The sequence below is a fragment of the Pagrus major genome, chromosome 8 (genome assembly GCF_040436345.1).
Source record: "Pagrus major chromosome 8, Pma_NU_1.0".
NCBI classification, from domain to species: domain Eukaryota; kingdom Metazoa; phylum Chordata; class Actinopteri; order Spariformes; family Sparidae; genus Pagrus; species Pagrus major.
The window spans coordinates 3,701,610-3,716,566 of record NC_133222.1 but is presented as its reverse complement, the minus strand read 5'-3'; the positions used below and the strand labels follow the sequence as shown (position 1 = coordinate 3,716,566).

Genomic DNA, 14,957 nt, shown 5'->3' with positions numbered 1-14,957 from the left:
GAGATCAACAGGCTGGGGCTGACTGCGCCTGTGTGCAGGAGCCATTTATTGAGGCTCGAGCTGAGATATCACCGCCCACCGGCCGGCAGCTGCTATTGGTCACCGAGCATCCTGAGCGCGAGTCAGCGGCTCCCCTCCTCCCCGAGGCTGCCTCGTCACACAGCAACGTGACTGGCTCGTGAGCGGCTGTCCTCACTGTTTGCACAGGCATTATTTATTCTGCTGGGTTTACTGCACTTTTATTATACAGGTAACACAGTGTAGATCAGTCTACCTGGACAATGACACTTCCCTCAGCTGTTAATACATATACAGTGGGACAGATTAAAGCCTTATTTAAAGAGGTCATATTATGGTAAATTTCAGGTTCATACTTTTATTTGTTGGTCCTTGTAGAATAGGTTTACATACTTACATTTTCAAAAAACACATTATTTTTCTCATATGGTGCATTGCTGCAGCATCCCTTTATACACTGTGTCTTGAACGCTCCGTTTTAGCCACAAAGTGAGACATCTCGCCTCTGTTCAATCTTTGGTGAGAGTTGCACATGCGCATTACTTGACGGGCAGGATGTACAGGTCACGCCGAGCAAGGTAGTGTGATCCAAAATAACGCCGCTACAGCTGGTAACCATGGCTGCAGTACAGCCGTGTATATTTTATAATAAATATATATATTTATATATTTATATATTTATATAACGCCTGTTACAAAGTGATGAACATAGGTGACAGAAGTAAAGGCTCGACTACAAACCAGGTGTTTCAGGCAGTGCAGCTGTGTTTTCTGAGGGAGAGAGTAACTCCCTTTGTCGTGGACTTTGGGCTTTTTCACTTCGCAGACTTTTTACATGCACAAAAATGTTTCATAACACAATAAAAGAAAGGCAAAACCCCCCAAAAAGCATTATATGACCTCTTTAAGATGAGCTAACATTGAAAAGTGGTATTAAAATCTGCATGTTTTAGGAAAAACATGTCAACACATGTTCTCAATTCCTCTGGTTCAAAGTTCACATATGCAGAGTTAATAAATAGGCAGTGGCAGCTCCACATGATCTTTTCCTGTTATTGTTGAAAAGCTTTGAAACAGTGGTGACAAACACTTTTTTAATCGTTAATTGAAGTCGTTAATGCAAAAAAATATATTCAATGTCAAAGTGTGAACAAATTTAGTTAAAATACAAAACACAAAATAACTGATTCACTTCAGGGAAACAGTCACGAGCAAATTCAAATTTATGCAACGAGCACATAAACAGCATTCTGGTTCAATTAATCTATGTTTTGTGTTGAAGTTAGCATGCTAACCAGCTATCCCCGGCACGTTTGGGTCCAAGGCTCCAGTGCCAGCAGCGTGAGAACCAATTCTCCCTCAGTTCCCCCAAGCTCCCAGTCTGGACCGGTAGCTGCACAGCTAACTGGCTAATGGCAGCTACAGTTAGCAGCAGTTAGCAGTCACTGTTCTTACATATTGCACCTTTAAAGTATCCGACTGCCAATAAAATGAATTTAAAATTGTAACTTAAGTTATCGAAAACTTGTAGTGGAGTAATAAGTTAAATATTTGCCTCCAAACTGGAGCTAGTGGAAGTATAAAGTAGCAGAAAATGGAAAATATTCCATCACTAATCAATAAGTCCTGAATTGGACACAGGATGTCTGAACCGCGACACTGAACGGGAATGTCTGAACTTTGTAGCATCACATGGCTAACTGATAACATCTCAAGATGTCACGCAGGTTTTACAAGTCCGTCATTCTTCCTGTAAAAAGAGAAATAAGCGATATAAAGTGTCATTAAAAGAAAGATAAATCAAGAGGTAACAACCGTAGTTTTATCTTTTATTTTAATACAGTTAGCATTTGGTCATTCTTTGTACAAAAATAATAAGATTTACGATCACATGGGAGACAAAAGCACATGCATTCACAGTTGAGCTCTCGAGTTTTGGTAAGACATTCATTACAAAAGGAGCCGTGAAACCCCACGACCAGATATACAAAAGTTGGAAATCAAAAACAATAAATATTTACAAACTTTTATGCTTTTTGTAAGGCCTGATTTATTGCCAAACCCGACAGTCTTGCTTCTAATACTTTACTACCGTACATCAGACCTTTGTGTCCTAAATGTTTGAAAAAAATACATTTCTCACATTACTAACATTCATGACAGTGTGAATATTCTTGATGTGAAACATTTCGGGGCGTCTTTTTAAAGGAAAGAGACAACTGTGTTTAACCCAGGTCTGAAATATGATTCAGTGCTAACAGTGGGCGAAGGTGTCAGCTGTTAGTCACAATTCCCTCCAGTCTCCTGATAGTTTTATCAATGAGAATCAGAGGCTGACATTTAGACATCCAGCTGATTGAATAACCGATGGAAAGACGGTGTTTTGCTTCCTGATTACAGTTTTATCTCGATGATTTCCTTGCCCGACTGATGTGGGGTGCTGCAGTGGAAAAAAAGGGCATTCATGATAATGATTAGTGGCTTTGACACACTATAGTGGAAGACAACAGGTGGCCTGACAACTCTTCGATGTCAGGACTTTATAGATCTTTTTTATCTGCCTTCAATTCACTTCTGCTTCAGGCTTCTTTTTCTTCTCTCAAGTCCTTCCTCTGTTCCTGAGATGTGAAATGTGTCTTATCTTAAGAACAAGACATGTTAACAGCCGACTGTCCAGTCCAACTTCTGACAATTTAAACTGACTGCACGTATCATGCACTATGGGGGTGTCCTTTCGTCAAACAGACGATGCTACCAGTCAGCTCTTCAACCATTCTGTCTCCTCTGTGGTTGTTCAGTTACTTCTGTGCGTCAGCTAAGGGCACTGAAGGAGAGGATGATATCCATGTGATTGGTCACGATGAGGGATCCTTTGTGTTCGGCCTTTTTGCTCTCTACTTGCTCTGCCGCCAGCATTTAGAGATGCTTTCCAGTGGAGGATCTTCACAGTGCCGTTTCTGTGCAGCATGCCCTCTTTCTGCATTAAAACATGACACAAAGGACACACGTCAGGATATGATTTCAGGTTCACATGGTATCAGCCTGCATTTTGTTTTGTGAATCACAATATACCTGGCCTTATTCCTTCCTTTTGCAGTTTGCAGTGGTAGCTTACTATCGTTTTTCAATATTTCTGGCTTGTTTTGCCAGAACAACAGTAGTTTAGTTATGCTCTGTGATAAGGTCAAGCATTCCAGTTACCAGTTCTCAAAGGCCAACAGTGATCATGCAGGCCACTGATAGCAGCCATTTGATTTCAAGCTACCAAATGACCTAAGTCTCATGATGTCTCTGAGAAATAACATGTATGTATCTTGCCTGCACTGTACAATAAGTGTATGTATGTATCAACGTGCAAACAACTGAATGTCAGCCATCCATCCTACAAAACCCACCTGGAACTCGGCTGATCCCGGTGTTGACTCTTCCGACATTACTGCGATTCGTGCCATTGTGATGATTGACGGGTACTGTTGCCAGCAGGCCTGCAAGGACACCAAAACATTTTAATTTAGCCACAAGAAAACAGTTGTTTCGGGGAGAAAATTAGGAACATTAATTTCTTTTTTTTGAGGGTGTGAAAACCGTTCTTTAGCCTGAGAGAAATCTGTGGCTTTTGAAACAACTCAAACATGAGTAAGTTAACTGATTAAGAGAACAAATGTCAGAGCTTCAACTCAAAGACTGAGTGCTTTGAAAAATGTGGAACTAAAAGCCTAAAAAGCAGCTGATTGGTGATAGTGTTCAAATGGTAATTACTAGAGAGCCAAATCATTGCAATTTTCTGCAGTGAGGTCACAGAGTCATCCGTCAGTAATTGTACACTCAGGCTTTCACACGGCAGCACCTGAAAGCTGTAAATACTGAACCACAAAGGCAACATCTATCTGTTTAGACCGGTGCTTGACCTAGATAAGCTGACAAGGATGTGCATGGATATTATCTGCAGAAGAAAATTAGACCTTTCTAATCAAACATGTGAACCCTTTAAAGCCTTTTTATTTCTGGGATCATGAAGTGTTTCCACATAGTTATTGCTAATCATTATATTGCTAATGTGTTTTTTTCCAAGTATTTAAAAATAAATCGAAATGACAGCATGAAAGTGTGAGTATGAGGTGATCAGTATCTGGGTCATGTCCCTACCCAGTCCTCTGTAGCAAGAAAGCTGCTGGTAAATTTGCTTCATCCGCTCGATGTTGATGCGGCTGGCCCCAGCGTGGTTCACCATGGGCTTGGGGTAGTGGACTCCTATGATGCACTTGACTGACTTCTGCAGTTCCTCCGGGGCGTTCCAAGGATCGTAGATGTATTGGGCTGGAAAGCCTCTCAACACAGGCAGATAACGCCTGTGAGCAAGAAACAGAAAGTAATTAAAACAGATGTGGAAGATAACAAATGGGTGGAACATGATATAAGCTACAAGAGGCTGATGTAACACATGACAGAAATATGTGACGGCTTCAGATGTGCCATATTACATAAGCTGGTGTTTAACCTCCATTAATTCTGAAAGCTCATTATTATTATCCCCATTAAAAAGGAGTTATTCTAACTCTTTAAGAAGTGTTGTATGAGGTAAACTGATACCGTTACATCTTTTTATGCTCTAATCAAAGCCACCAGACTCTGTTGACAAAAACTGTATTTTTACCTCGAGGACATGGGAGTTGCCTTGCTGAGTTAGGTTGTTTGTGTTATCATGGGACTTCAGTGTTTTGTTTAAATGCACCAAAGTCACACAATAAAACAGTCAAACAAATCGATCAAGGCAGTGGTAGAGCACCAACTCCCGTGTTCTGTTCTTACAAATACAAAACTTCTATTTGTTGATGTTTTTGTTATCCCAGTGCAACTGTGACAAATCATTTCCCCCATGTGAGGCTACAAAAGAGCACAAGGTAGCCGTGAGGTTTTATTTACCCATTCTGATTTTATTGCAGGGGGCACACATACAAATCAGCCTTTCAGAGGCCGCTGCTTTTATATTCATGTGATGCAGATGAAAGTAGCGACTAACCGTATGAAGTCTCCGTTGGGATCTGTGCGTCGTCCAAATCCCACGGGACAGTAGCAGTGGAAAAACTGCTGGAAAAACGAGCTGCAAGAAAGCCACATCCAGCTGCCGGCGTTCACACTCCAGTCGGCGTCTATAAGCAACTCTTCAAACGCCTGCGCGAGAGAAGTCAAGAAAACGCATGTTTGTAATTTTAACCATCAGGACAGCACCTTCATTTACTCCAACTTTTCTTTAAAAGTGTAAACCCTACATACTGAAGAGCCTTTTCCTCTGGTCTTACCTTCATGCCTTCCTCCCAGCTGATCCACAGGTCTCCCCTGGTGAGGAAGCAGGCCACAGCGTGCCTCGCCAAATGATGGATCCACCCCTCCTGCCTCAGCTGTGTCATAATGGCGTCTATCCAGGGAAAGCCCGTCCGTCCCTCTGCCCACTTGGCCAGTGCCTCAGGGTTCCGGTCCCAGGGGATCTGGACACACATAGGGTTTCCCTCCATCTTGTCAAAGCAGGGGTTGTTGGTGGCAGTCGTATAGAAGAACTCCCTCCACAACAGCTGGCCGTACAAGGAGAGCGGTGGGTTGTTGTCCTTCTTGACCTGACAAGATGGAGCGAACAAAGGTTAGAGGATACAGTAAGTGAGTAAAAACAAGACGTAAAAAACATAACATTTTTTTTTCCAAATATGAATTGTTCGTGTTGGTTCATGTCTCGTCTGTGGTCATTCGTACCTTCTTGTACAGGTCAGTGAGTTTGAAGTAGAAGAGGCGACAGGAGAGACATCCGAAGCGCAGGTAGGGACTGAGGCCTGTGGGACTGGCCAGTAGGGAGTTGGCGTTCATACGTGGACGCTCAAAGTTTGCCACCCATGCCTGCAAAACAGATTCATTAAGATAAAGCAAGCAGCTTTGACTAAAATCATGGAAAACACATTTAAACACTCGTGTCTCATGAGGATCATGAGTAGAGACAAGCACAAGACACTTGTCATTTTCTTACATGATATAGACTTCACCCAAAGATAAATTAAATCCCTCTAAACTCTTTGTTATTTTGGTTAAAATTGTGAATCTAAACAGCAGAGGGCTACAAATAACATATTAGGTATTTACTCCACAGCACTGAATCTCTTTAATATTTAACACACGTCCTCCATTTCAATTAGAGGTGCTGTGTTAGTGAGAAAACTTGTCGCAAGATGATTTCATGGTATTAAATGTTTTTTTTGTTTTGCAAGAAATAAAAAATATCCTCAATAATGTCTAAACTCGTATCATGCCTTTCATATCTTTTGTGCATATCACAAAAGGCACATGGGACAATATGGCCGTACCTCAGCATGATTGGTTGGTCAGCTAAAGCCAAAGTTGATGATAACTGTATGTTTTTAATTTTGTGCATATACTGTATGGTAAAACGTCTTTTTTTACCTTCCTCTCCAGATGCCTCTCCAGCCTCATGAGGGCTTCTGTTTCTCCACCTGGCCACACCGCTGTGGTCAGACCGTCCGTATCAAAACCTGAAAAAACAACATAAATGTAAACTGTAAGCTGGGCAGCGCTTGTTTATATACAACATGACCAGCGTATTCATGCACACAGACAGTTTCCGATGAAGGAAAAACCTTACCGAGCTCTTCCAGGGAGGGCACCCCAAACTTGTCATCATGGTCGTCGCTGATGGGTGTGGCACAGTTTCTGATAACCTCAAGTGTGACTGTCTCCGCGGGGAGCTCCACGGCATCCATACGGTTGATGAGGCCCTGGAAGCGCTTGTACGTGAGAGGAGGGTGACCATCGTTGAGTTCGATGATCCTATAGGAAAGAAAAATGTAAATCATCAGACAAACAGGCAGGGACAATCCACGCTGTTTCAAATCCACTGCTACGGGACATCTGATTCGGATGATACCGTATCGTCACTCACTTGGCCAGATCGTAGAGGGTGTGTGAATTCCGCACGGTGACCTCCACCCCGGCCTCGCAGGCTAGTTTTTGAATGGCAGCGTCACGTTCCTTGCTGAACGGCTCAGAGTCGTATTCGTAAGATAAACGGTTGATCTGCCATTCCTGAGGAGAAAATTAATACACACGCACAAATACAGTTAAAGATATGATTTACTGGTTTGTGCTTTAAATGAATGCATGAAAAGGACGGACTGACTACAATCTTACTTCTTATTCAAATATCATGACAACAAACTGTTTCCGCTCTGTTGTTATCTACCTTGAAAAGACGAGGGAAGACATCTGTGGGCTGGCCTCTGATGACGAACAAGCGGGAGTTGAGTTTGCGCAGGCTGGCATCCAAGTCCTCTAAACACTGCAACAAAAACCTGGAACCAAACAGACAGAAGGATCATTTAAGTAGTTAATACAGCTGAGATAACCTCCTCACACTAAATGCAATCAAGAGATGACTAATCACAGATGTAGCTGATCTGATGATCTACACCACAACTGCTACTGCACCAACATGGTGTGTGTGTGTGTTTGTGTGGTGTGTCACATTTCAGTGGAACAGCAGAGGCTGTGTGGACCGTCCTCATTGTGTTTAGCTTGTTTGATAAGGAGTTGTTTATATAGTAGGAGTCAGCGTCTCAGGCTGTTGCTTAGCATGTGAGCGGTTAAACTTCATTCAGCCGTGAATCTGCAAATATAGATAGCTGGGAAAAGTTTGTGGCCACGTTACACAAAGAAACTGAATTAATCACAATAGTTAACCATCCCCAGCATGACAGAAGGCAGCAATAGTTATTGTCACCATTGTTTTGACAGCGCGCTATTTAAAGAAAGCATCACTTTGGCTGCATGTTTATCAAAACTTAAAATTAAGAAGACATAAGCATTAGATTCAGGACATACCACTGAGACTGTGTTGCAGAAATTAAATATTAGGCTTAGAATTAAACACTAACCTTACAACTAATTCAACTTAAATGTGATAAATCATTTGAACTGCACTGCAGCAGCACAAGTCATTTACAGTTGTGAACATAGCATCACATAATATCTTGATGTAGTCAAAATTAAAATTATGATCGTCACCTGATCAACACGTGATATTAATAATATATTCAGACTCATCAATGAAGAGAGTGCATGAAGTGGAAGTGTTCAGGTGAGAACAGGGAGCCCTCTTGTGGTGAAATATTTTTAAACACACACCAAACACTGACGCTGCACTTGCAGTACTGCATGTGACTGAGGACAGCAGCAGAATGACGACTACATAACAAGATAATCACACTTTTTTTTCCTCCCTGCTCACAAAAACGTGTGACGGTCCTGTAACCAATAGCATTTCTGGAGGAAATAATTCTCTTGTGGTATAAACATGAATACTGATGAGTAAATTCTGTGTATTCCTGAAAAAAATACTGCAGACTCCACATTTGAAGGTTGAATAAAATATTAAACTATCAGTCTCTTGTCCTGGGTTTTCACCAACACTTGTTATTAGAAATAAATAACATCATTTTACTGCTTACTCTCTTCATGCAGCACCAATTTTTAAGCATTGACCACTTGACAATGCTTCAGCTTGTCTAGGTTTTAAAACGAAGAGAAGTCAGATGGGGCCAGCACTGCCAGACACTTTGAAAAGCTGTCAATGTGCACACAGTGACGTCAGAAAACCTGGTCGATGTCTGTGATGAGTCAGAGATAGCGTGCACGTGAGGTAAATGAGGTAGGGTAGTTGACTGGAGAGGGGGCAGCGGAGGCTCTGGTGAGTGTGTGTCTAATGTAGGTCAAAACTGTGCAGGGGTATGATGACCCAAATTCACTGCACTCCATTCAGGGCTGAGCAGCAGAGATATTAAGCGGGAAAAATGACCTGCATCGTCATGGTGGCTGGCCGCCACGATTCACTGTTCAGCGTTTATTTTCATTCTTGATTTACCTGCAGATTATTTTCACGATTAATCAATTAAATAGTTGGTCTATAAGAGGTGACACCTTCAAATTACTTCAACCATCAGTCCAAAACACAGAAAAACCTTCATTTACAATCTTCGTTTAATATCACAAGTGCCAAAAAAGCAGCAAATCCTCACAATTTAAGAAGTTGGAACCAGCAAACGTTCGACACGTTGCCTGAGAAATTACTGAAATGATTAATCAATTATCAAAATAGAAAGGAATTAATTATCTTTTCGATTGTTTAATCAATTAACTGACTAATGGGCCTTTACAAAGGGCCTTCTCTGGACATGAAGGTCAAAGTCCTATTTCCATAACAGTAATAGACTCCCCACTCATCCAAAAGCGACTGACTGATACAATCATGGCAACGGTTATATTATATATTCAAACGGGCAGTCAAGGAGAGACGACTGAAGATTATCAAGCTCTGTGGATTGTCACCCACCACAATGTCCTAAACTGCGCTCAACAACCAAATACAATTAACATTAACATCCTCTATTTTTTTTCTGTTGGCTCTCAAGTGATGAAAAAGTTAATTAGTTGTAAAGCAAAAAAAAAACCCAAAAAAGTCCATTAACTACATATATCACTGATGATTACACTACAAAAGACAGCAGACTGTATATTGATTGAAGGTACGAACTGAACCCTACACCTCAACTTGATACTGGAAGAGACCCAAAAAACATCTTGATATCTTGAATGCATGCATGACAAACTGGACAGTCAGGTTGTATTTGTACATTAATACTGTGGCAGTAACATTAGATCAAGTCTGAAGACACTTTAAATTCCAGGTGGTCCTATTTTAAAGCAGGATTTAGGCAGGTTAAATGCTTTATGCTCTGTGTTTTTGGTTGCATGTTGGCAACTCAGGGGGGAGTGACAGTGGCAACAGGGTTCACATGAGGACATCCCATGTGTACACTTCAAATACAGGCTGTATCCAAACTCTAAAAACATTTAGTGTCTCTTTTGCATACTATATAGATGATTTAGGTTACCCTAAAATGCCACAAAACATATAGCGATAAAACAATTCAATCATGCATTATGGATTACATAAGTAGTCTGACACGCCATATAATGTAAAGGAATTATTGCTTATAATTAAAGGATATTAGAGGCAGAACAATACTTTTTAGGATTAACCAAAATTGAAAACATAGGGTATTTTGCACAGACTAGCAGGTGGTTCAATCAGGTGCAGCTGTGATATCATTAACATGGATAATCAGTGAGTGTAATTAGAGGTCACTTGATTTGGGGTTGAGGTCCAGAGTTATTACCTCCACCCACACACATCTAGCAAGTTCTGACATCACGTCTGGACCCTCACCTCCACCTGTTGATGCCCACGTTGGAGGACCCTGCGAACCAGGGGTCCAGGATGTAGATGCATCGCAGGCTGTCGGCTCCCCGGATGGAGTCCCTCAGGGACGGGTTGTCGTGCAGCCGCAGTCCCTTCCTGAACCAGTGGACGGTGTTGACCACCATGTTACCCGCCTTCTGTGTTGTAGAAAGAGAGGAGGTGGTGTCCCCAAAAAAACAACAACAAAGATGTCCTCTTCTGTTGTTTGGTGGTGGTTGTTGTTGTTGTTGTGTTGTGTTAGCAGAGTCTAGCTTTAACCTTGCTCCATGAATCTGTCCACAGAGTTGAGTCTCCTGACCAGCGGTGGTTGCATGTGTGGAGAGCAGGTGACCACGGCAGCCGCAGTAACAAAAATGAAAAAACACAGGACAACTACAAGCAGCAACGACGAAGTGAACACATCAGATGGAAGAAAACAGAAAAGAAAGATTTGTTTTTAGCTCCGTAAGCTGCCTCACGAGGTGCCAGCTGAAGCTAGCTCGCAAAAAGTTGACGCGCGAAAATACGTCCGATAGTTTCCCCACACAAGTGACTCTAATCCAGCTCAAGTTACCAGAGTTTAAACTTCAGAATAAGGTTAAAATGTTAGTATAAAGCGTAACTCTGACCCGACGCGCTCGTCCTGAAGGAAAGCTGCCCTCCGTGTATCAACATCTCCACCCGCCGGGACGCGCAGGGAGGAAATGCGGCGCTGTGATTGGCTGAGACCGACCGTTACACAAGTTCTCCCGTGTCACGTTTCCGTAACGTGCTTTCTTACCAACGCTTAAACGCCGTTTCCGCTCGTTTTAAACCACCTAAACGTCGATTTTCTTTCATATTCTCACACAATTTTGTCTTTGCTTTAATATTCCGGCGACAGAAATTCAAAACAACCCCTTAAAAGCGTCTGACGTAAGCAGCTAATCAGAGGCTTTGGTCGGAGTTATGTCTACACTCGGAAGTACCCGGATGAACACATGCCGCACGGCGAGGCTCGGCTCAGAGCGGATGTGTTCGATTTAATACACGGGACGCACCGCTCTCGCTGCCGGTGTGCGTTTGTAGCAACCGTAACTAAACCCCGCCCACCCGGGGCAGCGATAATGTTTAAAACAACGTGATCCTCGTTAACTTACATAAATGAAAAAGTTGGGATAATAACATGCGCAGGAGATTTTCTGCAGCGGTGTCAGGGTTGTTGTTGTCTGTGTTTCTGTCTTATTATGAGTAGAAATTACAATTTAAGAGAAAAATGCACTTCTTGGATATATCTTGGATAATGTCAACAAACACAGACAGCAGTAGGCCCCCTTTTTTATTATGTTTCCATGTGACTTCATGTGGGTGACGTGTAATTTGCAAATAATTCAGATGAGTTTAATTTATTTATTGTGCTGGGAACAGTGTCACCTTGCACAGGCAGTGCAATCAGGCTAGAGGCTGCCATTGTGTTGCTGTTACATGATCCAAAGATGATGCTCTGCTGTTCTGAATAGAGAGAGATTAGAAAAAAAAGCATGGACTGCAGACAATGTGTGACCTTTGATGGAGGTTGGATTTGACCTTTTTTTTCCCACACGGGTATTATTTTATTTGTGAAATGGCTTAAAAGCGATTTCTATCTCTCTCTCTATATATATGATGTTCAAAAAATGATTGACCCAGGCCCGTGGTGCTGAACGATCCTCTCTTATATCTCTCCTCGCAGGCTTTTATCTTGTTCCGAACATTACACATGGCAATTTTCTATTTCTGTTATCTGGAATAGACTAAGGGGGAAACAGCTTGACTCAAAACACCCCGCGCAGTGCTTCAGAAACTGAGATCTAACAGTAAACAGCAAAGCTAAATATATATAAGGCAGTAAAGTCTGTACTGCAGCTAATCCTGGCCTATTCATGACACCAGTTTTCTTCAGGGGCTCCAGTAGTGGCCTGGTGGTCCTGGGCCAACACATCCCTCACTTCCAGAGTCAATTATAGTGGATGTGCCTGTAAACCCACAGCAAGCTGGGTTTTTTTTAAGGTGCACCTTTGCTTTCCAACATCACACATTTAAAGTGGTGAGCTCAGGCCTCTCAATGTAGAACAACACGTAATTAAACAAGTAGTTTAACTGCATTTTGTGGCAGCTTACTGGTAATTCAGCTAGATGGTATTTGCATAGTGATTGCAGGAAATTACTTTTTTCCTCTCGCTGACAGATATTGTATTCAACACCAAATGGAGGCAATAGTGGCTGTGTTGTGTTTTTCCTTTATTTAGGCTTTGACCTGTGAACAAGTTGGGATGTTTTTTGAATAGCTGACTGGCATTTCTGCATTTCTTTCTGTATATTTTCTTATAATTTCTGTATGACGTGCATTGTGTGAATTCATGGATAGCTTGCCAAGCAAAAGTAACTTCCTCAACACCGTGCTGTATAATAACACTGTGCAATATGTGCTGATTTTCTTGAGTGGAGCTCCGAATCATTTTGCTTCTCACTGATTAGCTTTTCCTGAGTTTTCCAAAAGCCACTCTCCAAATACTTTAGGTAGTCATTTCTATTTATTCTGATTGCTCTTGTCAAAGACTTGGCTGCACCTTAATTTATTAATTTCACCGTGAAGTTATCTAACCAGGCTGTGTTGAGTTAATTAAGCTGCATCAGTGTTGTAGGTTATAGTGATCAGAGCAAACAGCTGCTCTCATAAGATAAGACCAGCTTCATTCAGGAAATAATGTACATTAAAAAAACATACATGTAGTTTTTGCGAGTGGACTCTAGATGGCAGTCTTCACCAAGTATTGTTGTTGAAAAGCCTTGGCCTCCTCTTCGTCACATTCTCAAGGCTTTTGTTTGATGCTGTGAGAGCAGTAACACGTCTAACATAACTAGCACTGAACCAAAAGTTGGGAATTTAGAAAGAAAGCGCATGACTGAATGGTTGAGGGGAATCATGAATGTCTGTACCAAATTTTAAAGCAAAATATTTCACTCAAAACCATGAATGTCAACCTCTGGTGGCAAACGAATGACTGTACAAATATTTCTGCCAATCAGCCCAGATGAGGTTGAGATATTTTATTTACTTCATGGCAATCAATAGTTGCTGAGATATCATCGTGGACCACAGCGGTGGACAGACCTTCAGGACAACATCACCGTCCTTGGACTCGTGTCGAGCTCCTGATCGGTTAGAAAAAGGTTTCTTTTTTTTAAAATCACAAAATCACCTGTTTAATTACCTCCTCCCCGGTCGTGCTCCCTCTGACACGCTGCTCCCTCTATATTAACTTTGATTAAATAAAGTCAGTCAGCGTGGCGAGAAAGGTTATTTTGCCCCCAACACAGACATGAAACTGTGATATTAAATCATCTCTAGGACGATTTAAATGACATTCAAGGTGAGTGCTGCTTAAATTTTTACAATAATTGATTCACCTCAATTATTTGGGGCCCAACATCATCGCCCCGTTTTTCTTCTTAAAGGATAGGGCTGTCATTTAGCTATCAGTGAGGTTACTGAGATAAATTAATGAGTTGGACTCAATCAATATCTGTGCCTCTCTGTCTGAACCTGTAGAAGGAGGGCATTACTGGTAAGGAGGCAGATCTCCCTCCTATTCACTGTTATTCACTGTTTCCTGACGTTGATCCTGGAAAACGTGTTTTTTTCCACACATCCTGCACCGCCTGTTTTTTTAGTCTGAACAGTGTCTTTTAAATGTGTATGTGCAGCAATGTTACATGCTTGTAATGTGTTAACAGGCCTTTTTCACAGCACAACATTTAAAGGACAGGTGTAACTAATAGCAGTGTCCCGGTGAACAATGACACTGAGCGAGCATGCACAAACACCAGGAGGCTGAAAAAAATGATGCAGCTGAATTAAATCCAGCCATCATTAATTTAGTTATTTACACCTCTGAGATGGGAATGTTATCTTCCTTCCTGGAGCTTCAAAGCAAAACAGTGTTGCAGCACTGAAGAAGATGGGGGACTTGCTTGCTTTGAATGTAATAAACAGCAGGAAAAAAAAGAGAAAGCAACAAAATAAAAAGCCTTGAGATTTGAAATTGATTTGAAAAGATGTTTTATAACATTGATGTGCAGGCGAGCTTGTGCACCCACTTCAGACAGGGTGCATGATAGTGCTTTAAGTGAGGATTTGGGCTTAAAAAGTGCAAGTAAAGTCTTTTCAAACCATTTTTGGGGGGTTCGAAGGGCTTCTGGAGGCTTGGATGATGCTGGATGAGCTGTATGGAGCCATTTTATGTTTTTTAGTCCCCAGCTACTTCAGTTGTGTAAGAAATGCTGTTTTTTTTTGCTGTGAAGCTCCAGAAATGTGTTTTGTGGAAACGACAAAACTTCACCTGTGAATGATAATGACTGAATGTATCATTGATGGGTGAATTTATCCTTTAAGCCGTCTTTCCCTTACAAATAAACTGGCGTTTCGCTGCACAACACCAGGGTTCACTGTTGCTCCAGAGACTCGTGCAGCCTGCTGTCAGATGCAGAAGCTTCAGTTTCTCTGCAGCTCAGATGCAAAACAGCTCCAATCCAACAGATCTGTCAGAAAAATCTCCACTTCAGGGAGTAATTACTTTTTTTTTTTTTTTTAGATTAGATTTTTTTCCACCTCGTAGACAATTTT

At 41.6% G+C, this 14,957-nt stretch overlaps 1 protein-coding gene across 1 annotated transcript; it reads right to left on the bottom strand.

Moving 5' to 3' along the window:
- Positions 1 to 1,834: 1,834 nt before the first annotated feature.
- Positions 1,835 to 11,266, bottom strand: cry1b (cryptochrome circadian regulator 1b). The gene is made up of 11 exons (XM_073471604.1): positions 10,301 to 11,266; positions 7,259 to 7,367; positions 6,959 to 7,101; positions 6,662 to 6,846; positions 6,463 to 6,551; positions 5,764 to 5,904; positions 5,319 to 5,630; positions 5,039 to 5,190; positions 4,165 to 4,367; positions 3,414 to 3,503; positions 1,835 to 2,995 (listed from the first exon to the last, which is right to left on the bottom strand). The coding sequence occupies exons 1-11, from the start codon at positions 10,456 to 10,458 to the stop codon at positions 2,913 to 2,915; spliced, it is 1,665 nt and encodes a 554-aa protein (XP_073327705.1). The 5' UTR covers positions 10,459 to 11,266; the 3' UTR covers positions 1,835 to 2,912.
- Between the last annotated feature and the right edge of the window lie 3,691 nt (positions 11,267 to 14,957).

Coding starts and splice junctions, on each gene's coding strand:
- cry1b (XM_073471604.1), bottom strand. CDS start 10,458: ATGGTGGTCAACACCGTCCACTGGTTCAGGAAGGGACTGCGGCTGCAC. Junction 7,368..10,300: donor GTGGGCATCAACAGGTGGAG/GTGAGGGTCCAG, acceptor GTTTGGTTCCAG/GTTTTTGTTGCAGTGTTTAG. Junction 5,191..5,318: donor GCTGGGAGGAAGGCATGAAG/GTAAGACCAGAG, acceptor TCTCTCGCGCAG/GCGTTTGAAGAGTTGCTTAT.